This window comes from Pseudochaenichthys georgianus, chromosome 1 (genome assembly GCF_902827115.2).
Source record: "Pseudochaenichthys georgianus chromosome 1, fPseGeo1.2, whole genome shotgun sequence".
Taxonomy (NCBI): Eukaryota; Metazoa; Chordata; class Actinopteri; order Perciformes; family Channichthyidae; genus Pseudochaenichthys; species Pseudochaenichthys georgianus.
Window position 1 is genome coordinate 45,040,779 of NC_047503.1, and position 27,143 is coordinate 45,067,921.

A 27,143-nucleotide genomic window follows, 5' to 3' on the forward strand; every position below is an offset into this window, starting at 1 on the left:
ATTAAATGCGGAAGTCTTCTCAACCCCGTCTTGGTCTCCTTGGTCCCTCGTTGAATGCTCTGGTAAATGAACCGGCCAAAGAACGAGCCTCAGTAAATTGAGTGCAGAGGTCAAACTGTTCCTCGGGATCCCGTGTTATAATTATGAATGCTTTCTCCTCCTCTGCCTTTCAGAGGGACACACAGTTCTTGTTACTGCATTTATCAAACGGCTTGATCAGCGGGGAAACGAATCATCGCAAAGCTGAAGGGTGTCTTCTGAGAAACTCTCAGAGTCCGACAGGACGCGAAGAGACGCATCTTATTGAATATAATGCACTGCTGTAGATTAAACAGCCTTAAAGAAGGAACAATGAGCAACACCTTAAACATCGACAGCAGTAAAATGCAACACACACATTAATGAAACAGTATATGAATCCCAGAGGAGGGAGAAGTACTCAGAACGTGTACTTGAGTACAAGTACTCAGATCTTGTGTGCATTTTATTATAAAGTTGTGTATATATACAGACTGTTGCAAACAAGCTTATAAACATCAGGTTTAAAACTAAAAGAGCTTTACCAAAACAATTAATTAAAGATGTTTGGAGTTTTATTTTAGTCATTAATTGTATGTTTGTGTGTATGTGTTGTATGTATGAGATGCTGATTTGAAACCGTTGTTACACACAGTTACGGCACTTCCTGTTTCTGCCGGAGAGCGGGGAGGCCGTCCCAAAGCTTGCCGCTGTTTTTACGCGTGTGTCACTCCACGGAGTGCACTGCGTCACGGAGGGGGAGTGTGTAGGGGGAGTGTGTAGGGCGTGGTTTGGGATTGGGCCTCAGATCTATATATCTATGCTCAGATCGACAAAATAACCCGCCAAACTGAACGGAAGTAAACCCGAGACTCCGCCCACTTTTCGTTTCTCCTCAGCCTACAGACAGTTTTCAACATGTGGACTACTCTCACAGTTTCTCTCAGGTAATAATCTTACTGATACTTTCATTTTATTATATATATTATTATATTTTATAAACCCAAGTAGGGGAATACTAATGAAGATGTAGTTCACTATTTAATTCATGATTTTAGGATGGCTCGTGTATTCTCTGCAGGAAACCTTCATATCTGTGCTTGTTGAACTCAGAGACTACAGGTTGAACTGCAGGGAGACCAATATGTAATGCTCAATACTCTTTAATTCAGGATCCTATAGTTGACTTTCCATTGCAGTTACTCTCCCCACATTTTAAAGAAAGTGGTGCTTTTGTCAATGTGGGTAAAGTTATTGTCCAGCTTGCCTTATTGGGTAATGGTAGGACCTGCAACATGTGTCATCTTATATCCTAAAAATAATATAGAAGTGTAATTATATTATTAAAATAAATGCTAGATATACAATATTTAAAGAAATATACTCGCCAGTGTTTTGCTTGCACTAATCAATCTAATGCAGTCTAATACAATAGTCCTACTATAACAACTCTGATACCTTCAGATCAAATGCTTTTATTTCTTAAAATAGTACACCATTCTTCTCCTCTTCCTCCTCTTCCTCCTTCTGTTGGCGGAGGTCAAACAGCTTTGAGATGCATTTGCTGCCACCTTCTGGACTTGAGTGTTGATCAGCAGAGCTTTCAGAGGTGGGAGAAGTACTCAGATCTTGTACTTGAGTAAAGGTAAAAGTACTCAGATCTTGTACTTTAGTAAAAGTAGAAGTACTCAGATCTTGTACTTGAGTAAAAGTAGAAGTACCAGAGTGTAGGAATACTCTGTTACAAGTAATAGTCCTGCTTTCAAAATCTTACTCAGTAAAAGTAGCATCATAGTTACTTCACAGATGTGGATGAATGATGTGAAATATAATCAAGTGTTAAATCAGACTTTAGTTCCACTTGGAGTAAATCCACAAGCTACCCTGCAGTCTACAAAGCCATTCAGACTAGCTGCTAGTTGTAACCTTTGCAATATTCCTAATGTATGTTGGTATTTATGACATGGAAAGTAATTAAGTATCCGTAGGACATTGCTTTAAATTAAGATGAACGACTTTATTAACACGTCTTCAGCCATGGTTCTACATGGATGCTTCTAGAAGCGGGCTTCACCACATTACATTTCACACTGAATCGTGGAGGCGGGGTCTCGTTCTTTCCTATGAGAGCTGCTCATTGGCGCATGAGGACAACATGGCCTGAGGTTTTCGAGAGCAATACGTCACAGATTACCCATCATGCCTTGCTGTCAGAGCATGGAAGAGAGACTAAATGAATGGAGACAAAATAAATCTAGATTCGGCTTTTAGTGCATTTGCAAACTTTAAGCACTTAATGATTCCAATAAGGGCTATACAAGTGTTCATATAGGGTAGTTTATTTAGTAAAAAAAAAATGATCCGCTGATTTACAGACGTCTCTTTCCCCATGTTAGTCAATGGGAACAAGTATTTCTGGGTCTGGTGACGTAACGGACTGATACGGAATTGGTAGTACCGCCATTTGGCCACTACGAATATTTTCCTCAGAGACCGGAGCACTTCCCGGGGGCTTGGTCTGAATGAGACGAGGATTTTCCCGTGATGGCCTGCGTTTCTCAAATCCTTCGCGGGAGAATTCTCGTCTCATTCAGACAAGGAAGTACCAGCTGAGCGGCGGCACGTTTTATTGTTTATACCTAATTTACTTCAAGTGTCGCTGTTTTTTGATCCGGATTCTGAAAACAAATGATATGGGCGAGAAGATGCTTATTCTCCTAACTCTTTTACACGTTGTAGTAATCCTGGGTAAATTAATTTATAAAGTTACATGTCAAACTCTGGTGTAGGTTTGTACGGTACCGTGTGTATTAGTTTGTTGTTATGTACCTAAAACGTGTTATTATGATGTTATAAACCTGACATTGACAGTATGCGCTCTGTTCAAGTCTTTAATGTACTACTTTGAATTTAAGAATCGACCATAGATTATATATATATAAGTTGTTCACGTTGGTCAGAGACAAAATGGGTAATGACAGTCGCCATTACTGTCTCTTTTTTTACTTGGTAGCCTATGTTGGATATAGTTGATTTTGTTTAATGACACGCAGTGGTGTAAAGTACATGTACATTTTAAGTACTGTACTTTACTACAATGTGTAAGTACTTGCTCTTGAGTATTTCATTTGTTGCAACTTTACTTCAGTTCAGAGGTACATGGTGTACTTTTCCTCCCACTGCATGTATTTAATACCCTTTAGTACTTCATCTACATTCACGAATATAACGTTAAACGTAAACAAATTGAGAACGTGAACAACTTCTTGAAAGTAATCTCAGGTGCTGCGTCGCAGCATTCAGAGTAATTTGCTCCCATTGTGATCAACGCGTCATAGAGCGAGCAAGTCATTTCATTGGACGAGCTGGTCAGAGGGATGCGTTCATATGTAGTCAGTAATTTGTGGAACTGTCTAAATGTCGAACGCAGATAAAGTTGAGCTCGAAAATCCTCCAGCATTATTGAAGTCTCCGGTTTGGAAACATTTTGGTTTCGCAGTTACGTACAAGGATGACGGACAAAGACAGGCGGACCGAACCAAAGCTGTTTGCCGGCATTGTTCAACTAACATTGGTTACGCGGCTGGCAATACATCAAACTTGCACACTCATTTGAAAAGGCATCACCCAAACGTGAATATCACCGGTACCAAAAGAAAAAAGGCTGAAGTGCAAACTCCCGCTAGCATTTAGCCTCCACCACTCACAGAGAGTTCAGACCGAGCCAAAGCTATTACAAACGGCAAATATCCTTATGTTGCCATGGTAGCAAAGCGCTACCTGGCTGTGTCTGCTACCTCTGTCCCTAGAGAGGGTGTTCTCCACGGCAGGAGACATTGCTAGCAGATCTGCCCTTTCAGCAGCAATGTGGACAAGTTCATCTTTCTTTAAACAAACATGAAATGACAAGCAAGTCCTAATGTCAAACTGGCTGCTTAGGTACAATACAGTACAAATACAGATTATTTCAGTTAATCGAAAAGCTGCACCTTAATGTTTATTTTATTATATTTTGTATTTATTTGAGTGAATACATTATTCACAGTTTAATAATAATTAAAAAAAAATATGTTATGTTTTGTGATAATTTTTTCTGCTGTACCGAAAACGTACCGAACCGAACCGTGACCTAAAAACCGAGGTACGTACCGAACCGAAATGTTTGTGAACCGTTGCACCCCTAACGTTAACTAAACCCTTATTCGAACCCTTACCTTTATCTTTAGTTAAGAGGTGTGGTAAATAAATACACAATAAAAGCCGCATAGTACATCTATCACATATTCTGTTTTACCTGTATCGACCTATATATGTGTCTAAACTCATCTGCACTGTGTACCTTTCCATGTTGTTGTTTTTTATTTATGCTGTTACCTTTCCATGTTGTTGTTTTCCTCCTTTTCCTGTTGCTTCTCTCACACCTGAATGTCCCTCCAGGCAAAGGTTTCTCTGAAGTACATTAGAGGACATGACTTTACGACACAGAATATGCAATACCTGCATTGTGCTGTTTCACATGTTCACAACAGGCGCAAAGCAGAACTCTGCAGCTGAGATGATGCAGGAAAGAGATTGCAGCACCTGTTGTTGTTGTTGTTGTTGTTGTGGTGTGTGGACTGGAGAGTGCATCTAGACCAGGGATGGCAAATGGCGGCCCGCGGTCCACTAGACTCCTAGTTACGTCGCGAGCTGCGTAGATGATTTCAAATACCGCGAAATAATCTGTGACGCGTTTGTGTGTATTGTGTTTGTTTCCCGGGGCAACCCTCACAAGAAACACCGGCTGTTGTTGCGCCTGCTGTGACGTCAAGTTGCCTCAAGAACGTGGATGTCTTCAACATCTTCAGCGAAAGAGTGAAGCAGACTGAAGTGTTGACCAGTGCGGTGTAAAGTAAAAACAACTATCAAACTAAAGACTACACATAAAAGTCAGAGCCGCCTGTCGTCGGGGAAACCCCCTCCTGACTGCAGAACGTCTGATTGTGTAATCCTCATCAGTCTGCTCGAGTCAGTTGATGATGTGCTCTCCAGATGAACAGCAGCATGAAAATAACCGGCTCCAAAGCTACGGTAGAAATTGCCGAGATTTTGCGTTTTTTCTCGGTTTGAGTTTGCCCGTGTGAACGCAAACCGAACCTTCTGAAAAATTAAACGATGAAATAAACTGTCGTCCGGTGCGCACCAGAGAAGCGACTTTTACGTGTGAATGCGACCTAAGTGTCCGAATGTTTTACGTGTTATTTGACAGACGTGTGAAAGCGGTTCCCTTTGTTTCCCAGCAGCGCCTCGTCCCGCCAGCCCGCAGACGATCCAGGCGGTTTCAGGACAAAACGCAACAGTCTGGTGTGGCTTCATTCGCCCTGAACACTTCGCCCCTACAGCATTGCACTGGACCGTTAACGGCACCAAGGATGTCCTCTTCTCTCGACATGGAGGGTGGATTGATCCTGGCGCAGCAGATGCTCAATACAAACTCAGGACCTCTGTGAACTGGGAGGACCCGGCCAGAGGAACGCTGCTGGTGAACATCTCCAACGTGACTCCGTCGGACAGCGGAAGCTACGAAGGCGTCGTCAGTGGAAAGCTTGCAGGCCACGACGACTCTTTGGAGCTGAACTGTTCTGTCGAACTCATCGTTGGTAAGCACTCTGAGTTCAATACGGACACTTGGTGTTAGAACACCCCCCCTGGTCCCCGGCTTGAGCTTCAACATCTGGATCCATGTGTCTGTGATCCTCTCTGGATGGAAGTAGTCCTCACATACAGAGCATCAGCTAGGTCCTGAGCAGTGTCCTTCACATGCTGATATCCAAGAGAGGGAGTCACACAGTCACAAGATGGAGGGACAGAAAGCAGTATTCAATGTTTACTTCAGATTAGCGCCACGTCAGAAATGAGCATGCTTGCTCTAAAGACCAGAAACCACACCATGTGACCAATACCTGAGATCAACAGCTAACACAGGCTAACTTAGCACGTTGGCTCGACTGTTACTTTATTCTCTCGTAGCAAACATACACTTTGCTAAAGGGATAAACCACAGAAGATACGTAACAACATGTTTGTTGTGTTCCTCTCGTGCTCCTCGAGGCTTATTTTCTGATTTCTGTTTAAGAAGAACGTAAAGAAAGAGAACCTTGTTCCCTAATGAGACGCTTTCCTTTGAAACAGAGGAGGGACGGATACCGGAGAAAGGACTCGGGAGCACCTGCCCCTCCGGCTGAGGGAGGTCCGGGTAATGCCCTTTAATATTAAGAATGAAAGAAATACATGTTTAACTTTTTTAAATATATAATCAATGAATTTTCTCCCAACACATGTTATGTTGGGGAGAAACTGAGCCCCCTCTGATTCTGCCCCTTCTTTCCACCTTCAGCTGCAGAGCGGAGGAACCGTGTCCTCGGTGTCCTGATTCCTGCTGCTCTTCTTGCTGCTGCTGTCATCGCTGTTCTCCTGGTGAAACTTCAAGTGATCCGTAAGTCACACATTTTCCCCTCTACAACATTTCTTTTTTATCAGGTGGAGAAGATCAGGTCTTGTACTTGAGTAAAAGTAGAAGTACTCAGATCTGAGTACTTGAGTAAAAGTAGAAGTACTCAGATCTTGTACTTGAGTAAAGTAGAAGTACTCAGATCTTGTACTTGAGTAAAAGTAGAAGTACTCAGATCTTGTACTTGAGTAAAAGTAGAAGTACTCAGGGTTTGTACAGAGTAAAAGTACTCAGATCTTGTACTTGAGTAAAAGTAGAAGGCCTCAGATCTTGTACTTGAGTAAAAGTAGAAGTACTCAGATCGTGTACTTGAGTAAAAGTAGAAGTACCAGATCTTGTACTCGAGTAAAAGTAGAAGTACTCAGGTCTTGTACTTGAGTAGAAGTAGAAGTACTCAGATCTTTGTACTTGAGTAAAAGTAGAAGGCCTCAGATCTTGTTCTTGAGTAAAAGTAGAAGTACTCCAGGTCTTGTACTTGAGTAGAAGTAGAAGTACTCAGATCTTGTACTTGAGTAAAAGTAGAAGTACTCAGGTCTTGTACTTGAGTAAACGTAGAAGGCCTCAGATCTTGTTCTTGAGTAAAAGTAGAAGTACTCAGATCTTGTACTCGAGTAAAAGTAGAAGTACTCAGGTCTTGTACTTGAGTAGAAGTAGAAGTACTCAGATCTTGTTTACTTGAGTAAAAGTAGAAGTACTCAGATCTTTACTTGAGTAAAAGTAGAAGTACTCAGATCTTGTTTCTGAGTAAAAGTAGAAGTACTCAGGTCTGTACTTGAGTAAAAGTAGAAGGCCTCAGATCTTGTTCTTGAGTAAAAGTAGAAGTACTCAGGTCTTGTACTTGAGTAGAAGTAGAAGTACTCAGGTCTTGTACTTGACGTAAAGTAGAGGCCTCAGATCTTGTACTTGAGTAAAAGTAGAAGGCCTCAGATCCTTGTTCTTGAGTAAAAGTAGAAGTACTCAGGTCTTGTACTTGAGTAGAAGTAGAAGTACTCAGATGTGGTACTGAGTAAAAGTAGAAGTACTCAGATCTTGTCCTTGAGTAAAAGTAGAAGTACTCAGGTCTTGTACTTGAGTAAAAGTAGAAGGCCTCAGATCTTGTTCTTGAGTAAAAGTAGAAGTACTCAGGTCTTGTACTTGAGTAGAAGTAGAAGTACTCAGATCTTGTACTTGAGTAAAAGTAGAAGTACTCAGATCTTGTACTTGAGTAAAAGTAGAAGTACTCAGATCTTGTTCTTGAGTAAAAGTAGAAGTACTCAGGTCTTGTACTTGAGTAAAAGTAGAAGGCCTCAGATCTTGTTCTTGAGTAAAAGTAGAAGTACTCAGGTCTTGTACTTGAGTAGAAGTAGAAGTACTCAGGTCTTGTACTTGAGTAAAAGTAGAAGGCCTCAGATCTTGTTCTTGAGTAAAAGTAGAAGTACTCAGATCTTGTACTCGAGGTAAAGTAGAAGTACTCACGTCTTGTACTTGAGTAGAAGTAGAAGTACTCAGATCTTGTACTTGAGTAAAAGTAGAGGCCCTCAGATCTTGTTCTTGAGTAAAAGTAGAAGTACTCAGGTCTTGTACTTGAGTAGAAGTAGAAGTACTCAGATCTTGTACTTGAGTAAAAGTAGAAGTACTCAGGTCTTGTACTTGAGTAAAAGTAGAAGGCCTCAGATCTTGTTCTTGAGTAAAAGTAGAAGTACTCAGGTCTTGTACTTGAGTAGAAGTAGAAGTACTCAGGTCTTGTACTTGAGTAAAAGTAGAAGGCCTCAGATCTTGTTCTTGAGTAAAAGTAGAAGTACTCAGGTCTTGTACTTGAGTAAAAGTAGAAGTACTCAGGTCTTGTACTTGAGTAAAAGTAGAAGGCCTCAGATCTTGTTCTTGAGTGAAAGTAGAAGTACTCAGGTCTTGTACTTGAGTAGAAGTATAAGTACTCAGATCTTGTACTTGAGTAAAAGTAGAAGTACTCAGGTCTTGTAATTGAGTAAAAGTAGAAGGCCTCAGATCTTGTTCTTGAGTAAAAGTAGAAGTACTCAGGTCTTGTACTTGAGTAGAAGTAGAAGTACTCAGATCTTGTACTTGAGTAGAAGTAGAAGTACTCAGATCTTGTACTTGAGTAAAAGTAGAAGTACTCAGATCGTGTACTTGAGTAAAAGTAGAAGTACTCAGAATCTTGTTCTTGAGTAAAAGTACTCAGATCTTGTACTTGAGTAAAAGTAGAAGTACTCAGATCTTGTACTTGAGAAAAGTAGAAGTACTCAGGTCTGGTGCTTGAGTAAAAGTAGAAGTACTCAGATTGTGTACTTGAGAAAAGTAGAAGTACTCAGGTCTGGTGCTTGAGTAAAAGTAGAAGTACTCAGATTGTGTACTTGAGTAAAAGTAGAAGTACTCAGGTCTTGTACTTGAGTAAAAGTAGAAGTACTCAGATCTTGTACTTGAGTAAAAGTAGAAGTACTCAGATCTTGTACTTGAGTAAAAGTAGAAGTACTCAGATCTTGTACTTGAGTAGAAGTAGAAGTACTCAGATCTGTACTTGACTAAAGTAGAAGTACTCAGATCTTGTTCTTGAGTAAAAGTAGAAGTACTCAGGTCTTGTACTTGAGTAAAAGTAGAAGGCCTCAGATCTTGTTCTTGAGTAAAAGTAGAAGTACTCAGGTCTTGTACTTGAGTAGAAGTAGAAGTACTCAGGTCTTGTACTTGAGTAAAAGTAGAAGGCCTCAGATCTTGTACTTGAGTAAAAGTAGAAGGCCTCAGATCTTGTTCTTGAGTAAAAGTAGAAGTACTCAGGTCTTGTACTTGAGTAGAAGTAGAAGTACTCAGATCTTGTACTTGAGTAAAAGTAGAAGTACTCAGATCTTGTTCTTGAGTAAAAGTAGAAGTACTCAGGTCTTGTACTTGAGTAAAAGTAGAAGGCCTCAGATCTTGTTCTTGAGTAAAAGTAGAAGTACTCAGGTCTTGTACTTGAGTAGAAGTAGAAGTACTCAGGTCTTGTACTTGAGTAAAAGTAGAAGGCCTCAGATCTTGTTCTTGAGTAAAAGTAGAAGTACTCAGATCTTGTACTCGAGTAAAAGTAGAAGTACTCAGGTCTTGTACTTGAGTAGAAGTAGAAGTACTCAGATCTTGTACTTGAGTAAAAGTAGAAGGCCTCAGATCTTGTTCTTGAGTAAAAGTAGAAGTACTCAGGTCTTGTACTTGAGTAGAAGTAGAAGTACTCAGATCTTGTACTTGAGTAAAAGTAGAAGTACTCAGGTCTTGTACTTGAGTAAAAGTAGAAGGCCTCAGATCTTGTTCTTGAGTAAAAGTAGAAGGCCTCAGATCTTGTACTTGAGTAGAAGTAGAAGTACTCAGGTCTTGTACTTGAGTAAAAGTAGAAGGCCTCAGATCTTGTTCTTGAGTGAAAGTAGAAGTACTCAGGTCTTGTACTTGAGTAGAAGTAGAAGTACTCAGATCTTGTACTTGAGTAAAAGTAGAAGTACTCAGGTCTTGTACTTGAGTAAAAGTAGAAGGCCTCAGATCTTGTTCTTGAGTAAAAGTAGAAGTACTCAGATCTTGTACTCGAGTAAAAGTAGAAGTACTCAGGTCTTGTACTTGAGTAGAAGTAGAAGTACTCAGATCTTGTACTTGAGTAAAGTAGAAGTACTCAGATCTTGTACTTGAGTAAAAGTAGAAGTACTCAGATCTTGTTCTTGAGTAAAAGTAGAAGTACTCAGGTCTTGTACTTGAGTAAAAGTAGAAGGCCTCAGATCTTGTTCTTGAGTAAAAGTAGAAGTACTCAGGTCTTGTACTTGAGTAGAAGTAGAAGTACTCAGGTCTTGTACTTGAGTAGAAGTACTCAGGTCTTGTACTTGAGTAAAAGTAGAAGGCCTCAGATCTTGTTCTTGAGTAAAAGTAGAAGTACTCAGATCTTGTACTCGAGTAAAAGTAGAAGTACTCAGGTCTTGTACTTGAGTAGAAGTAGAAGTACTCAGATCTTGTACTTGAGTAAAAGTAGAAGGCCTCAGATCTTGTTCTTGAGTAAAAGTAGAAGTACTCAGGTCTTGTACTTGAGTAGAAGTAGAAGTACTCAGATCTTGTACTTGAGTAAAAGTAGAAGTACTCAGGTCTTGTACTTGAGTAAAAGTAGAAGGCCTCAGATCTTGTTCTTGAGTAAAGTAGAAGTACTCAGGTCTTGTACTTGAGTAGAAGTAGAAGTACTCAGGTCTTGTACTTGAGTAAAAGTAGAAGGCCTCAGATCTTGTTCTTGAGTAAAAGTAGAAGTACTCAGGTCTTGTACTTGAGTAAAAGTAGAAGTACTCAGGTCTTGTACTTGAGTAAAAGTAGAAGGCCTCAGATCTTGTTCTTGAGTGAAAGTAGAAGTACTCAGGTCTTGTACTTGAGTAGAAGTATAAGTACTCAGATCTTGTACTTGAGTAAAAGTAGAAGTACTCAGGTCTTGTAATTGAGTAAAAGTAGAAGGCCTCAGATCTTGTTCTTGAGTAAAAGTAGAAGTACTCAGGTCTTGTACTTGAGTAGAAGTAGAAGTACTCAGATCTTGTACTTGAGTAGAAGTAGAAGTACTCAGATCTTGTACTTGAGTAAAAGTAGAAGTACTCAGATCGTGTACTTGAGTAAAAGTAGAAGTACTCAGATCTTGTTCTTGAGTAAAAGTACTCAGATCTTGTACTTGAGTAAAAGTAGAAGGCCTCAGATCTTGTACTTGAGTAAAAGTAGAAGTACTCAGGTCTTGTACTTGAGTAAAAGTAGAAGTACTCAGATTGTGTACTTGAGTAAAAGTAGAAGTACTCAGATCTTGTTCTTGAGTAAAAGTAGAAGTACTCAGGTCTTGTACTTGAGTAAAAGTAGAAGTACTCAGGTCTTGTACTTGAGTAGAAGTAGAAGTACTCAGATCTTGTACTTGAGTAAAAGTAGAAGTACTCAGATCTTGTACTTGAGTAAAAGTAGAAGTACTCAGGTCTTGTACTTGAGTAAAAGTAGAAGGCCTCAGATCTTGTTCTTGAGTAAAAGTAGAAGTACTCAGGTCTTGTACTTGAGTAAAAGTAGAAGTACTCAGGTCTTGTACTTGAGTAGAAGTAGAAGTACTCAGATCTTGTACTTGAGTAAAAGTAGAAGTACTCAGGTCTTGTACTTGAGTAAAAGTAGAAGTACTCAGGTCTTGTACTTGAGTAAAAGTAGAAGGCCTCAGATCTTGTTCTTGAGTGAAAGTAGAAGTACTCAGGTCTTGTACTTGAGTAGAAGTAGAAGTACTCAGATCTTGTACTTGAGTAAAAGTAGAAGTACTCAGGTCTTGTACTTGAGTAAAAGTAGAAGGCCTCAGATCTTGTTCTTGAGTAAAAGTAGAAGTACTCAGGTCTTGTACTTGAGTAGAAGTAGAAGTACTCAGGTCTTGTACTTGAGCAAAAGTAGAAGGCCTCAGATCTTGTTCTTGAGTAAAAGTAGAAGTACTCAGGTCTTGTACTTGAGTAGAAGTAGAAGTACTCAGATCTTGTACTTGAGTAAAAGTAGAAGTACTCAGGTCTTGTACTTGAGTAAAAGTAGAAGTACTCAGATCTTGTACTTGAGTAAAAGTAGAAGTACTCAGGTCTTGTACTTGAGTAAAAGTAGAAGTACTCAGGTCTTGTACTTGAGTAGAAGTAGAAGTACTCAGATCTTGTACTTGAGTAAAAGTAGAAGTACTCAGGTCTTGTACTTGAGTAGAAGTAGAAGTACTCAGATCTTGTACTTGAGTAAAAGTAGAAGTACTCAGTTCTTGTACTTGAGTAAAAGTAGAAGGCCTCAGATCTTGTTCTTGAGTAAAAGTAGAAGTACTCAGGTCTTGTACTTGAGTAGAAGTAGAAGTACTCAGATCTTGTACTTGAGTAGAAGTAGAAGTACTCAGATCTTGTACTTGAGTAAAAGTAGAAGTACTCAGGTCTTGTACTTGAGTAGAAGTAGAAGTACTCAGATCTTGTACTTGAGTAAAAGTAGAAGTAGTCAGATCTTGTACTTGAGTAAAAGTAGAAGTACTCAGATTTTGTACTTGAGTAAAAGTAGAAGTACTCAGATCTTGTACTTGAGTAAAAGTAGAAGTACTCAGATCTTGTACTTGAGTAAAAGTAGAAGTACTCAGATCTTGTGCTTGAGTAAAAGTAGAAGGCCTCAGATCTTGTTCTTGAGTAAAAGTAGAAGTACTCAGATCTTGTTCTTGAGTAAAAGTAGAAGTACTCAGGTCTTGTACTTGAGTAAAAGTAGAAGGCCTCAGATCTTGTTCTTGAGTAAAAGTAGAAGTACTCAGGTCTTGTACTTGAGTAAAAGTAGAAGGCCTCAGATCTTGTTCTTGAGTAAAAGTAGAAGTACTCAGATCTTGTTCTTGAGTAAAAGTAGAAGTACTCAGGTCTTGTACTCGAGTAAAAGTAGAAGTACTCAGATCTTGTACTTGAGTAAAAGTAGAAGTACTCAGATCGTGTACTTGAGTAAAAGTAGAAGTACTCAGATCGTGTACTTGAGTACCAAAGTAAAAGTAGTCGTTGTGCAGATTGGTCCATTTCAGAATAATATATATGATGTGTTTTATAATGATTGATCATTAAAGTGTTCTCAAAGCTGGTGAAGGTGCAGCTAGTCTGAATGGCTTTTCTTTTTTCTTTTACTGTGTGTGAGAGAAACTCCCTCTGGAGGGAACACAGGGATTTTAGCCTTTGGAGACCATTTACATGCACCAAAACAAAAAGGGAAAACCCCAAAAAGCATAAAAGGACCTCTTTAAATGTTATCGCTTCTTTCCTTAATTGGCTAAAGCGTCTAACGCGGTGTTCTCCATGTTTCTCACAGCGATTGTAAGAAAGGAGGAGATCCGGTGGTGAAGGGTGAGGAACTGAAGGAGCCGAGGACCGGAGCCGCAGAGGGGGGTGAAGATCAGCAGAAAGAGGGGTCAGAGGTCAAGGACCACAACAATGAACCCAAAGAGCCCTCAGGCGAAGTTTAAAAAGCTAGGGCAATATATCGATATAATATTTGTTTCATTTCATAAGACCAGATATGGTGATAGATTTCTGACATGGTGATATCCCACAGGTCTTTTCCTGGTTTGAAAATCATTTAAAGGTGGGGGAGGTAATTTTTGAGAAACCAGCTGGAGTGCGCTAGAATTTGAAAATACACAACCGGAAGAAATCGGCCACTTCCTCACAGAGCCCCTCCCCCAACACACACGAACGCGCACATGACCAATGAGGGCACGAGATAAGTGTGTGCCCCGATGGAAGGCTGACAGGCAGGTAGGCCATCCAGCTACTTTAGCCGGCTCAGATGATTGGTCGAGCTTTCTACAGCGCCACGGCTTCCAGAGATGAAATATTTTAATGTATTTATTGTCAAAGCATTTCATGTATTCATTGCTTTCGGGATGTTCAGAGCATTCCATGGAATATAACAAGTGTTTCTGAAGTGAACTACCCCCCCACCTTTAAGTGAAAATATGTCATTTACAAACTAGCATCATCTGTTTTTACCCACTCGGTGGAGATATCCAAATGACTTGCCAACATGTCATCGTGTAAATATTTTTAGACCACAACAAATATAAGTCCTGCAGTTTCATCACAACAATGATATCTGTATTTGGTCAGAACATATTGTGATATATGATCCATACCGTCCAGCCCTAGAATAAACCCATAGCGTCCATGAGACTGTTCAACACCTGCTTTTGAAAGAACATCCATCTGTTAGCAGCTTATATGTCAATCAATATTCCAATTACTTGTATATAGAGTAATCTGGACTATTTATATACTATTTTATTTGTATTAATTACTTGCACTATTTTCTCTGTTATTGTGTTGCACTGTGGGAGGAGCCTGTGACCTCAGATGTTCATTGACATATCTAAACTGTAGCTATGAACACATGAAACTTAAAGCATTGAAACTTGAACCTTATAAGGTTTAAAATAAGTAATTCCTGATTATAAATAATTAGAGACTAATCTAATATGTGCTTTACATTACATATTGCATATATCACACAGGAGTGATGACATGACATTTAGCTGAGGCTTTTATCCAAAGCCACTTACAATAAAGATTCAGACTCAGCAACAAGGAGAGTGGAGATATATTCACTTCAGGCAAGACCAGAGTTAGTGCTGGAGATGTAATGCAAACTGTAGATCAGATCAATCCTGTTTTTGTATTTACGTTAACACTTCAAAATAATCTAAGTATCAGATCCGGTTAATTCAAATTATTAGTCTAATAAAATGCCTTAATTGGCATCAAAATGTCTTAAATCAATCTTTTTTAAACTCCGAATGAAGGAAAGGATTTTAAGAATCTTATTTTTTTTAATAAAATGTTCTGCAAATGGTTATTGTAAAATTATTTAAAAAAATGATTGTCTGTGTTATGTGTAATGCCTTGTAAATGAGATTTTATTTCGATGCTTTTATCTGGTTAAATAAAGAATTTCTTTTAAATTGGTCTTGAATTTAATTTTGAGTGGCATTCAAGAGTCTGGAGTCTGACCCTCGTTGAATTGTAAGAACTCTGTTATGAAGTCTCTTTAGATAACCACAGTACTGCATCACAGTACATCCCGATGTTAATAAAAGCACACAGAAGCTGTACACGTTTTTAGGGAGTTTGTTTTATTTTAAATAAACACAAATACAAAATTAAAACCTATAATTTCACACAACATTTTATTTCAAAAAAAGAACCATCCTTCTTCTCCCGCGTATCCGTGGTCGGGTCGCGGGGGCAGCAGTTCCAGCAGAGAGCCCCAAACTTCCTTTTCCCTGGCGACATCAACCAGCTCTGACTGGGGGATCCCAAGGCGCTCCCAGGCCAGAAGAGATATAATCCCTCCACCTGGTCCTAGGTCTACCCCTTGGTCTCTTCCCAGCTGGACGTGCCTGGAACACCTCCCTAGGGAGGCGCCCAGGTGGCATCCTAACTAGGTGCCCGAACCACCTCAACTGGCTCCTTTCGACGCGAAGGAGGAGCGGCTCAACTCCGAGTCCCTCCCTGATGACCGAACTTCTCACCTTATCCCTACGGCCCGTCTACACTACAGCGTCGAAAGCTCCAAGCAGCTCCAAGCTGCCCATTCATTTTCAATGGGGTGACGTCACGTAGCCGCGCTTTTTCGCCGAACTGAATTGTGGGTAGCCGAGCGAGGCGTCTCAGGCGACCAGAAGTTGAACATTGTTCAACTTCTGGTCGCCTGGACGCCGGAGTAGCCAGCGCCAGCCAATCAAATCCCGTTTCCCAAAATCTGACAGCTGAAGCTGTAGCCAATCAAACCGCGTCTAAGCTGGGAGAGATATCCCGCCGTTCATTTCTATATTTCAAAAAAAGTCGGAGGAGAAACTAACTATCGCCGTAGCGAATCACCCGGTTTTGTATGACCAGACCCTCTTCACCTCCCGGGATACAAACCGGAGGAACCAGGCATGGAGGGAGGTGGCAGAGACAGTGGGGGAAACTGGTAGGTTTTCGCCTGTTTGGGGAGTTTATATATATATTGCTCGCATAAAATCCCCGGGGTTTTTTGCTTTGTATGTCGGGGGCGGGAGATTCATGTGATTGGTTGTTGGCCGTGTTGCTTGAATAAAATCCCCAAGCTCCAGACACGCCCAGCTCCAAGCTATTTTTGGAGCTGTAGTGTGGACGCTCCGAAGGGAGACACCAGCCACCCTGCGGAGAAACCCATCTCGGCCACTTGTATCCGCGATTTCGTTCTTTCGGTCACGACCCATCCTTCATGACCGTAGGTGAGGGTAGGAACGAAGATGGCCCGGTAGACAGAGAGCTTTGCCTTCCGGCTCAGCTCCCTTTTCGTCACGACGGTGCGGTAAAGCAACTGCAGTACCGCTCCCGCTGCTCCGATTCTCCGGCCCATCTCACGCTCCATTGTTCCCTCACTCGAGAACAAGACCCCGAGATACTTGAACTCCTTCACTTGGGGTAAGGACTCATTCCCTACTTGGAGTGAAAAAAGAAAAAAAAAAGAACTATTTTACATCATTATGGTTTTTACTGTAATTCACATTAATTGCAGCAGAGGGCGCTCTCCTAATCAGGGAAGAGAGGGCTGTCATCTACTTCCACATTAAAATATGTGGTTTGTGGTGCCCGTGTTTTTATAACTGGACGCAAACTCTATAACCCAAATAATAGATTTGACAGAAACCGACTGGTTTTTACCGCTATTTACATTCATTCCAACTGTCTACATTTAAATACTCAAGGCCTCAATCTAACTCCTCAACACCTTACCTAGCCTGACTCTCCTTGCCTTTCTTCATCCATCATCATCATCATCATCATCAGACAGCTGTTTTGAGACCACATGGTATCACTTGGCTCTGCTGAGGTGGAGGGGACAGGAGCGCTTGATGCTGCTGCGGGGCTCTGCTGAGGTGGAGGGGACAGGAGCGCTTGATGCTGCTGCAGGGCTCTGCTGAGGTGGAGGGGACAGGAGCGCTTGATGCTGCTACGGGGCTCTGCTGAGGTGGAGGAGACAGGAGCGCTTGATGCTGCTGCAGGGCTCTGCTGAGGTGGAGGAGACAGGAGCGCTTGATGCTGCTGCAGGGCTCTGCTGAGGTGGAGGAGACAGGAGCGCTTGATGCTGCTGCAGGGCGGGGCTGAGGTGGAGGAGACAGGAGCGCTTGATGCTGCTGCAGGGCTCTGCTGAGGTGGAGGAGACAGGAGCGCTTGATGCTGCTGCAGGGCGGGGCTGAGGTGGAGGAGACAGGAGGGAAAAAGGAGCCCTGACTAAGTATTGAGTATAAATGAACAAACTTTTCAGAAGGTCGAAGTATCTGCTTGATTGGTCTTATCTAATATACTATCTTGAGATACAGGATTATTGATTTTCATGATCTGTAAACTAATCATCACAAGTAAAACAACAAAGGCGTGAGATATTTCACTTCATGCATAATGAAGAAAAACAGTTCTCCGATGGTTATTCTTTTAGCTGCAGATCCAGCGACTCACCAGACGGCAAAGAAGCAGCTCCATCCAGTGTGATAAAGCATATTGAAGACGAAGGCTAAGGGATGCAGTATTTACAGTAGTGACGAGCATCTTAACACTGATGTAAACTTGCATAGACTCTAAATAGTGATCACTCACCACCTCTCTTGACATCCAGGCGCTCGAGAGCGAGTCAGAGGCAGAACACGGACAGTGGAGAGGGGTCGGTGCTGAGGTGAGCGGTGAAGGGCAGATGACAGTTTAGAGTATTTTGTGATGTGGACTCTCAGAGTGTTAAGAAGTCAGTGGGGAAATTGAACAGGAAGCATTTCAGTCGAGGGGCGTCATGGGACCAATATAGAAAAGTCAATGATACCATTCCAGGTGAACTTAATCCGTATGGAGTCAGATCAGTCTCAATGTTAATACATGCTCACAGAAGGATTCACAAATGTATTTTGTGATTTATATATAAATGACTCTCCACAACAATATCTCTCAACACACTCACACATTTATTGTTGTATATAAATGGGCATTTAAACTGCTTTTTATTCATTCAAAGACGGCTCTGAATCAATAATCAAATATGTTTCCTTTCTTTACTACTGGATGAAATTACAAAATGTACCCATCATGTTCCTCATGCTAGTATAGCCACATAAAAGTATCAAACCACCATCGACTGTTTTTTACCCGCCGCCAAATGTTCCGTTTTCCTGCTGAAAAACGAACCAGATATATTTGATATCCTCCCTGCTGGCAGAGGTACAAATATACAGGATTAAAAACAATGGGACCAATAAAAGGGTCATTCCAGAAATGCAGGACATTTCCGGTCGCACCTATTATCTTTAGTCAGATGTAATGTTTACGTGTAATTAGCATAATCTACCCGCTTTAAACGCATTTTATTTCCCCAGATTATCCCTCTTTTTATCGCCACCAGGGAGCCTAAGCAACAACTAACAATATATCTGAGAAGTTACCTCAAAATGAACACAACGTTTAAGTTATATTTAGATCAAGAGTTTAATAGACATTTTAAAATGTGTTTCAAAGTTCTAGTTCATTGAGCGCTAGACTTAATAATCACAGATCCAATAAGAAGTGAACCTTTGATGCCCGAGCTGCCAGAAGGAAGTGAAATAAATTGATGAGTAACTTCCTGAACATCTGGAACAAGAAGGGTTCATTTTTTTAAAGTTCTAATTCTGGAATGACCCTAAAGTGACTCCTCGCTCTCGGCCCAAATATCAGTAAATTGTGTGTGTTGGCATGGCAACGCTGTGTCATACAGTACATCGTTTTTATTTTAGTCACTTCCAATCTAGTTTTCAAGCAGCACATTTACAGGGAGGGGTGTGTGTGTGTGTGTGTGTGTGGTGTGTGTGTGTGTGTGTGTGTGTGTGTGTGTGTGTGTGTGTGGTGTGTGTGTGTGTGTGTGTGTGTGTGGTGTGTGTGTGTGTGTGTGTGGTGTGGTGTGTGTGTGTGTGTGTGTGTGTGTGTGTGTGTGTGTGTGTGTGTGTGTGTGTGTGTACGTTTTTTGTCCTTAACATTTTAACTAGAGGGAGAATCTGCGACTCTTCAGTGTCGTCTGGACTCTGGACCACCCTAAAGTGAGTTGTGACTCCTCGGCCCAAATATCATGTTTTCCATGAGACTAAAATGACCAAATATCTCTACCTCCACTCAGACTGCACACATCCACGTCCTCCTCCTCAGGAACATCGTTCAAACTGTGACCAAATACCTGCAGGACTACTGACGTTCCCATCGAGCTCAGGCCTGCTTTGTGTTTACTGCTGATTAGCATCTGCTAGCTTCCTGATGCTACTCCTTCTAGAAGCTATTCGAGCCGACCCTCATCTACGGTGGAAACTACACGTGCCGACATCAACAATTCAAAACCTGAGTTTTTAGATGTCTTGAAACCACATCAACTGGTTCTTGCACCAACCTGAAGGAGGAGCTCTTTCTCTAGATCTAATGCAAAGAAACAAATGAAGGCTCAGCCAGTTTAGAAGTCCGTTTTTATTTATTTTAATATTTGTTGTTCAATCATGTTCGTAATCGTTGTGGGAATCTGCCGACCAATGAGGAATGCTGTCTGAAATCAGATGTCTTTTGGATTTACTTGTATCTATCGTTCCTTCTTTTTTAATATGACTTGTATCGTCTCTGATTCTCACTCCAACTCAAAACAGTGTCCTGCCTTTGTTTCATGCTGTAAAAAGGGACTAAACTGCAATTTGTTGGCGTTCACCAGTTGTAATTGTATGTTCTTGTATCCCTGAATGTAAATCAATGTACTTTTTTGAATAATGTTACCTGTGCTGGAGTTACCCTCCGAAATTAGCCTTTAATAATAACAGGAACATGCCTTTCATTTGACTTTGTGGAAAAGTCATCGAGTCAAATTCAGTAACTGATGAAATTCCGATTCAAATGCGGAAGTCTTCTCAACGCCGTCTTGGTCTCCTTGGTCCCTCGTTGAATGCTCTGGTAAATGAACCGGCCAAAGAACGAGCCCTCCGTAAATTGAGTCCAGAGGTCAAACTGTTCCTCGGGATCCCGTGTTATAATTATGAATGTTTTCTACTGCTCTGGATTGTTGAGATAAAAGGATGGTGTTTTCTTTTAACACGTCTTCCACTTTCGAGAAGCCCCTCGATCAGCTGGGAAACGAATCATCGCAAAGCTGAAGGGTTCCCAGAGATTGGGACCTTTTTTTCAAAACCTAAAGAAAAAAGATGTAATCAAAAGGAACTCAGAAAAATAATAATGTCCCCTTACATTTGTTTGTGTTTTATCTCCAATGTCTTCCTATTTACTGGCTGATCTTTAGTATCTCCTTTAGGATGAAAGGCGAGAGGCTCTTTTAGGATGAGCTCAAATGAAGCTGCTCTGCCCCCTGGTGTCCACGCGGTGAAACTACATGTTTCTCATGTCACTTCATTTCTCACCACAAAGTAACTGCTATTTTAGGAACTGTATATCCTCGGACCTCAACCAGAATGTAGAAACAAATGTCCTCTTGAATCCTTCCTCGCAAACGAGTGCAGCAACAGGTTATAGAGAGACTTAGAGTCTACAGGAAAGGGAGAAGCCCAGAAAGCAGAATCGGGCCTCTTTACTTGGGGATTATTAGAGAAGGGATGTGTCTGATAAATGTCTGGCAGCAACAAATATCTGAATCATCAAGAGCTGCTGTATTGGACTGAAGCCGTGCAGATTCTCCTCTTTCTTTGAGTCAGAACCAACATCACATTGAACCAAACTCTGACTCATTAGAACAGCGGTTCCCAACTCAGGGCCTCAAGACTCAACAAATGCATGAGGCCCACATTCAACCATAAACAACACGGAGGCTAAATAAAGTTCTGATTGGTCAAAACAGAACATGTGACACGTTGTAAATCCGGTAGAACAGACAGCTGTCAATGACTGTTGTAGGAGCCATGTTATGGGTGTTGTTGGTTTCTCAGTTTACTTTATATTGCAATATTATTTTTGGACACTTGGTGGCGGGGCTGCACCGGGTGTATACAAAGGGTCATAGGTGACAGGCAGGGGCGGTTCTAGGGGGGGGGGGGGGGGCAGTGCCCCCCTAAAACTGACTTTGGCCCCCCTAAAAATGAAGGAAAAAAGCAAAAAAAAGTTTATGATTAAACGATTTCTTGGCTGACGGAAATATAAATAAATAACAAATATGTTTTTGAAAGGGGAGTGATTAGTAAAACATCTATAAATAAAAAGAATACTAACTATAGGTAACATAAGATAAGAATAAACTAGTTTAAATGATTGGTTATTGGCTGTGATCATATTCTAAAGATGTTTTGATTATTGAAAAGTATTCATCTCCCTTTCATAGAGTGTTGAGAGCTGTATCCATACATTCATGTTGTGCTCAAAGTGCACCAGATTGAGGCTTTTAACTTCAACATTTAAAAAAACCTCTTACTGGGCTGCATGCCCCCGGACCCCCCTAGAGGAGGTGAGGACCCCCCCTAGAGGAGGTGAGGTCCACCCCCAATTAAATCAGGTTCAAATAATTAAAATTCATAGATTTTCTTTTAGTAAACACTGAAACCGGGTCCCGCAGACACAAACAGCACACGAAGGTAAGCATATGTAATGTGTAATGAAACAAATACCAATAACTGTATTGCATTGTTTTCTTAGGTGTATGCGCAATTACTTCATACGGTCTGTCTTTCATTGTGCCCCCCTCAGAAAATAACTGCCCCCCCAGTCAAATTGGTCTAGAACCGCCACTGGTGACAGGAAAGGCCGAGGACACCGATTCCACCAGCCTGGCAGATGCTCACCACAACTAGACTAATTAAACCTTGGTATGTAAACGATAAAATAAAACATAATTCTAAACTGCAGCAAAAGACGGGAAAATCATCGGTTTGTGTCTGCGTCCGGATCCCTCCAAACCCTCCTGTGACGTCATGGCAAAAGGACATTGGAACATTAAAATTGCCATGACAACTGTAATGAGCGTTGCTAAGGAGGATCAAGAAAGAGAAAAGAAAGGAGGTTCAAATTAAAATCTTAATAATGAAAATGTTTCCACACAAATCATAATGTTTTGCAAATTATTTGGCGGACCACTTGCGCTGCGCTCCGGTTGGGATCCGCTGCGCTCGGGTTGGGATCCGCTGCGCTCCGGTTGGGATCCGCTGCATTAGTAAGAACGGAAGACAGGAAAACATGAAACACGCTGAAAGCCAAACGCCTGAACGACACTTTACGAAACCAAAGAATAAGTAGACGTGGATTTTCTCTCGGTAATCATCTACGTCATTCTGCAACCAATTTTATTTTCCATTAGGTGTTATATATGTACAGGTTATTCATCAGTTTCAGTGCCGCTTCATCCATTTGTGATCCAATGTGATCATCTCCTCCCGGTGTGAGACCATACAAAATAAATTACAGATCTGCTTTCCAGGCCTGCGCTCTCACCTCGCTCATTAAAATCAACTTGCACTAATTTCACATCGTTTAGTTTTGTTTATAATCCTTTTTCACTTTAATGAACACCAACTGTAGTTTGAAACACAAATAAAGAAAAGAAACAACAACAAATGTTCCAGGGTGTTTTGGGATGGGGGGGGGGGCTCGACAACAGGTTCTTGCTCGGGATGTTTTCAAAAAATAAAAACACATCAAATTGTAAATTCTATATAGATATACTCGCTCAACAAGTCTGCATAATCTGTCACATTAGATACATTTGACGGTACGTGGAAACCTCCTTTCTTCACCGCTTCGACAAACCAGTGGAACCCTTTCAAGGCCTCCGAGTTCGTCACCGAGGCGTTTCCTGATGTCTTGCAGAATGAAAAAGGCCTCGAAGAGAAGTGTTAAATTATTATACTCGCTTTCCCTCTTCTTAGAATATAAGATTATCTCAACATTTAAATAAACCACTGCATCGATGTCTTATAAAACACGCCGATATCTTCCATTTCCCTGATAGAGAAACGGGGGGTTAAATAGTGAGCTTTTGGGGGGGGGTTTGGGGAGGGGGGGGGGGACAGGTAACCATGACCTTTTTCACTTACTTCATTTAAAGGAACATCGTCCGCAAAAAAAAGCTTGCATTATACAGTTTACAATGTAGTACCATGCTAGCGCTGCTCGCCTCGCCCTAACCATTTATTAGCAATGGAGAATCAGTGTTGTTGAAAACTACAACACACACACACACACACACTCACACACACACACTACTGTTATAACCCCATTCTGCACAATCACAAGAGGAGGGAGCGACTAACGGAGAACGGGAGGGGAAATGAAACCGATCATTTGTTAGAACAAAAGCAGCAAATCACCCTTCATGCATTCAAAATGAGCGTGGAGAAAACAAGGGGGGGGGGGGGGGGGGGGAGGAAACAAGGGGGGAGGAAACAAGGGGGGGGGAACAAGGGGGGAGGAAATGAGGGATTCACAGTTTTCTCAGCTATGATGCAGAGATGGAGGGTCAGGTGGAGATCATTTTGAGGATGTGTCTGCGATTGGCTGAGCGCCGGTGCTATACCGTGTCGGGGGGGGGGGGCAGAATGGGGGTACAACTACATTCCTGTCCTGACTAAAATGAGTTTGCTGTTAACGAAGAAAGAGTCTCTCTCTGCGTTTCACTTCCTGGCTCTGCCTTCTTGTTTTCAAACAGTTTCTTTAGAGAAATGAAGCCTGCTGTGCGTACGCTCTGGTCTGTAGTTGGGGAAGGGGGAGGGGGGGGCAGCGAAGATGCTGGGAGGTCCACGCTGAAGGGGGGGGGGGGGCGGGGGCTCAGCCGGTGGGGGGGCCTTTGCGCTTCAGTAGATACTGAGAGATGTCGTCTGCGTCGCGCTTCAGCCAGGCGGCGTTCAGCAGGATGTTCTCGCAGCACTGCTCCACCGTGCGCTCCGCCGAGGGCGCCGGGTGGCTCTCAAAGAAACTCTGAGGACACAGAGAGTCATAATATCATTAAAGGTCCCCATTATACTGTTTTCATCAAGACATCACAGCTCTCAGATATATCCAGAGCCTGTCTCTGATTGGCTGAAACACCAATCAGATCATTGCAGCATTACCCATAATCCCCTCTGTTTCAGCCCTGTTTCCAAAGTGCTGATTCTCTGTCTGTTACTTCAGATGAAAACAAGGAGCCCCTCCCCACGCCCCTCTGAGAGACATTTGGTTAGAAAGAACTCAATGGAGCTCTAGAGGAGATTCAGGTGATAAGGGGGGGGGGGGGGGGGGGGGGGTTACCTTGTTGCTGATTGGCTAATGGCTACACAAGACAACACATCGTGATGACATCACAAAGTGGCCAAAATCTGATCAGCTCATTTTCAGACAGGTTTTTATAGAAATTGATCAAAAAGAGAGAGAATCTCTTTTCAGAGTCTCTTTCCACAGAGGGGACACATGTTGATGCAGAAGAGGGGACACATGTTGATGTAGAAGAGACATGAAGAAGAGGGGACACATGTTGATGTGGAAGAGACATGACGAAGAGGGGACACATGTTGATGTAGAAGAGACATGAAGAAGAGGGGACACATGTTGATGTAGAAGAGACATGAAGAAGAGGGGACACATGTTGATGTAGAAGAGACATGAAGAAGAGGGGACACATGTTGATGTAGAAGAGACATGAAGAAGAGGGGACACATGTTGATGTAGAAGAGACGTGAAGAAGAGGGGACACATGTTGATGTAGAAGAGACATGAAGAGGGGACACATGTTGATGTAGAAGAGGACATGAAGAAGAGGGGACAAATGATGATGTAGAAGAGACATGAAGAAGAGGGGACACATGATGATGTAGAAGAGACATGAAAAAGAGGGGACACATGTTGATGTAGAAGAGACATGGAGAAGAGGGGACACATGTTGATGTAGAAGAGACATGGAGAAGAGGGGACACATGTTGATGTAGAAGAGACATGAGGAAGAGGGGACACATGTTGATGTAGAAGAGACATGAAAAAGAGGGGACACATGTTGATGTAGAAGAGACATGAAGAAGAGGGGACACATGTTGATGTAGAAGAGACATGAAGAGGGGACACATGTTGATGTAGAAGAGACATGAAGAAGAGGGGACAAATGATGATGTAGAAGAGACATGAAGAAGAGGGGACACATGATGATGTAGAAGAGACATGAAAAAGAGGGGACACATGTTGATGTAGAAGAGACATGGAGAAGAGGGGACACATGTTGATGTAGAAGAGACATGGAGAAGAGGGGACACATGTTGATGTGGAAGAGACATGACGAAGAGGGGACACATGTTGATGTAGAAGAGACATGAAGAAGAGGGGACACATGTTGATGTAGAAGAGACATGAAGAAGAGGGGACACATGTTGATGTAGAAGAGACATGAAGAAGAGGGGACACATGTTGATGTAGAAGAGACATGAAGAAGAGGGGACACATGTTGATGTAGAAGAGACGTGAAGAAGAGGGGACACATGTTGATGTAGAAGAGACATGAAGAGGGGACACATGTTGATGTAGAAGAGACATGAAGAAGAGGGGACAAATGATGATGTAGAAGAGACATGAAGAAGAGGGGACACATGATGATGTAGAAGAGACATGAAAAAGAGGGGACACATGTTGATGTAGAAGAGACATGGAGAAGAGGGGACACATGTTGATGTAGAAGAGACATGGAGAAGAGGGGACACATGTTGATGTAGAAGAGACATGAGGAAGAGGGGACACATGTTGATGTAGAAGAGACATGAAAAAGAGGGGACACATGTTGATGTAGAAGAGACATGAAGAAGAGGGGACACATGTTGATGTAGAAGAGACATGACGAAGAGGGGACACATGTTGATGTAGAAGAGACATGAAGAAGAGGGGACACATGTTGATGTAGAAGAGACATGAAGAAGAGGGGACACATGTTGATGTAGAAGAGACATGAAGAAGAGGGGACACATGTTGATGTAGAAGAGACATGGAGAAGAGGGGACACATGTTGATGTAGAAGAGACATGGAGAAGAGGGGACACATGTTGATGTAGAAGAGACATGAGGAAGAGGGGACACATGTTGATGTAGAAGAGACATGAAAAGAGGGGACACATGTTGATGTAGAAGAGACATGAAGAAGAGGGGACACATGTTGATGTAGAAGAGACATGACGAAGAGGGGACACATGTTGATGTAGAAGAGACATGACGAAGAGGGGACACATGTTGATGTAGAAGAGACATGAAGAAGAGGGGACACATGTTGATGTAGAAGAGACATGGAGAAGAGGGACACATGTTGATGTGGAAGAGACATGGAGAAGAGGGGACACATGTTGATGTAGAAGAGACATGGAGAAGAGGGGACACATGTTGATGTAGAAGAGACATGGAGAAGAGGGGACACATGTTGATGTAGAAGAGACATGAGGAAGAGGGGACACATGTTGATGTAGAAGAGACATGAAGAAGAGGGGACACATGTTGATGTAGAAGAGACGTGAAGAAGAGGGGACACATGTTGATGTAGAAGAGACATGGAGAAGAGGGGACACATGTTGATGTAGAAGAGACGTGAAGAAGAGGGGACACATGTTGATGTAGAAGAGACATGGAGAAGAGGGGACACATGTTGATGTAGAAGAGACATGAAGAAGAAGGGACACATGTTGATGTAGAAGAGACATGAAGAAGAGGGGACACATGTTGATGTAGAAGAGACATGAAGAAGAGGGGACACATGTTGATGTAGAAGAGACATGACGAAGAGGGGACACATGTTGATGTAGAAGAGACATGAAGAAGAGGGGACACATGTTGATGTAGAAGAGACATGACGAAGAGGGGACACATGTTGATGTAGAAGAGACATGAAGAAGAGGGGACACATGTTGATGTAGAAGAGACATGGAGAAGAGGGGACACATGTTGATGTAGAAGAGACATGAAGAAGAAGGGACACATGTTGATGTAGAAGAGACATGAAGAAGAGGGGACACATGTTGATGTAGAAGAGACATGAAGAAGAGGGGACACATGTTGATGTAGAAGAGACATGGAGAAGAGGGGACACATGCTGATGTAGAAGAGACATGAAGAAGAGGGGACACATGTTGATGTAGAAGAGACATGAAGAAGAGGGGACACATGTTGATGTAGAAGAGACATGAAGAACATTCTCTGAACTGAAAAGTATA

The 27,143-nt window shown here is 41.9% G+C and overlaps 1 protein-coding gene and 1 long non-coding RNA gene across 2 annotated transcripts in view; one reads left to right on the forward strand and one right to left on the reverse strand.

Annotated features, from left to right (window-relative positions):
• The first annotated feature begins 6,178 nt into the window (after positions 1–6,178).
• Positions 6,179–14,911, forward strand: LOC117450913 (uncharacterized). The gene is made up of 3 exons (XR_004552610.2): positions 6,179–6,253; positions 6,395–6,493; positions 13,295–14,911. It is a non-coding gene; the product is annotated as an uncharacterized lncRNA (long non-coding RNA).
• Positions 14,912–23,744: 8,833 nt separating this feature from the next.
• npepps (aminopeptidase puromycin sensitive) overlaps positions 23,745–27,143 on the reverse strand; it is a 50,207-nt gene continuing 46,808 nt past the window's right edge. The window contains exon 23 of the mRNA XM_034088970.2: positions 23,745–23,907. Coding sequence (XP_033944861.1) covers positions 23,758–23,907 — 150 coding nt within the window. The 3' untranslated portion in view covers positions 23,745–23,757. The remainder of the gene's footprint in view (positions 23,908–27,143) is intronic.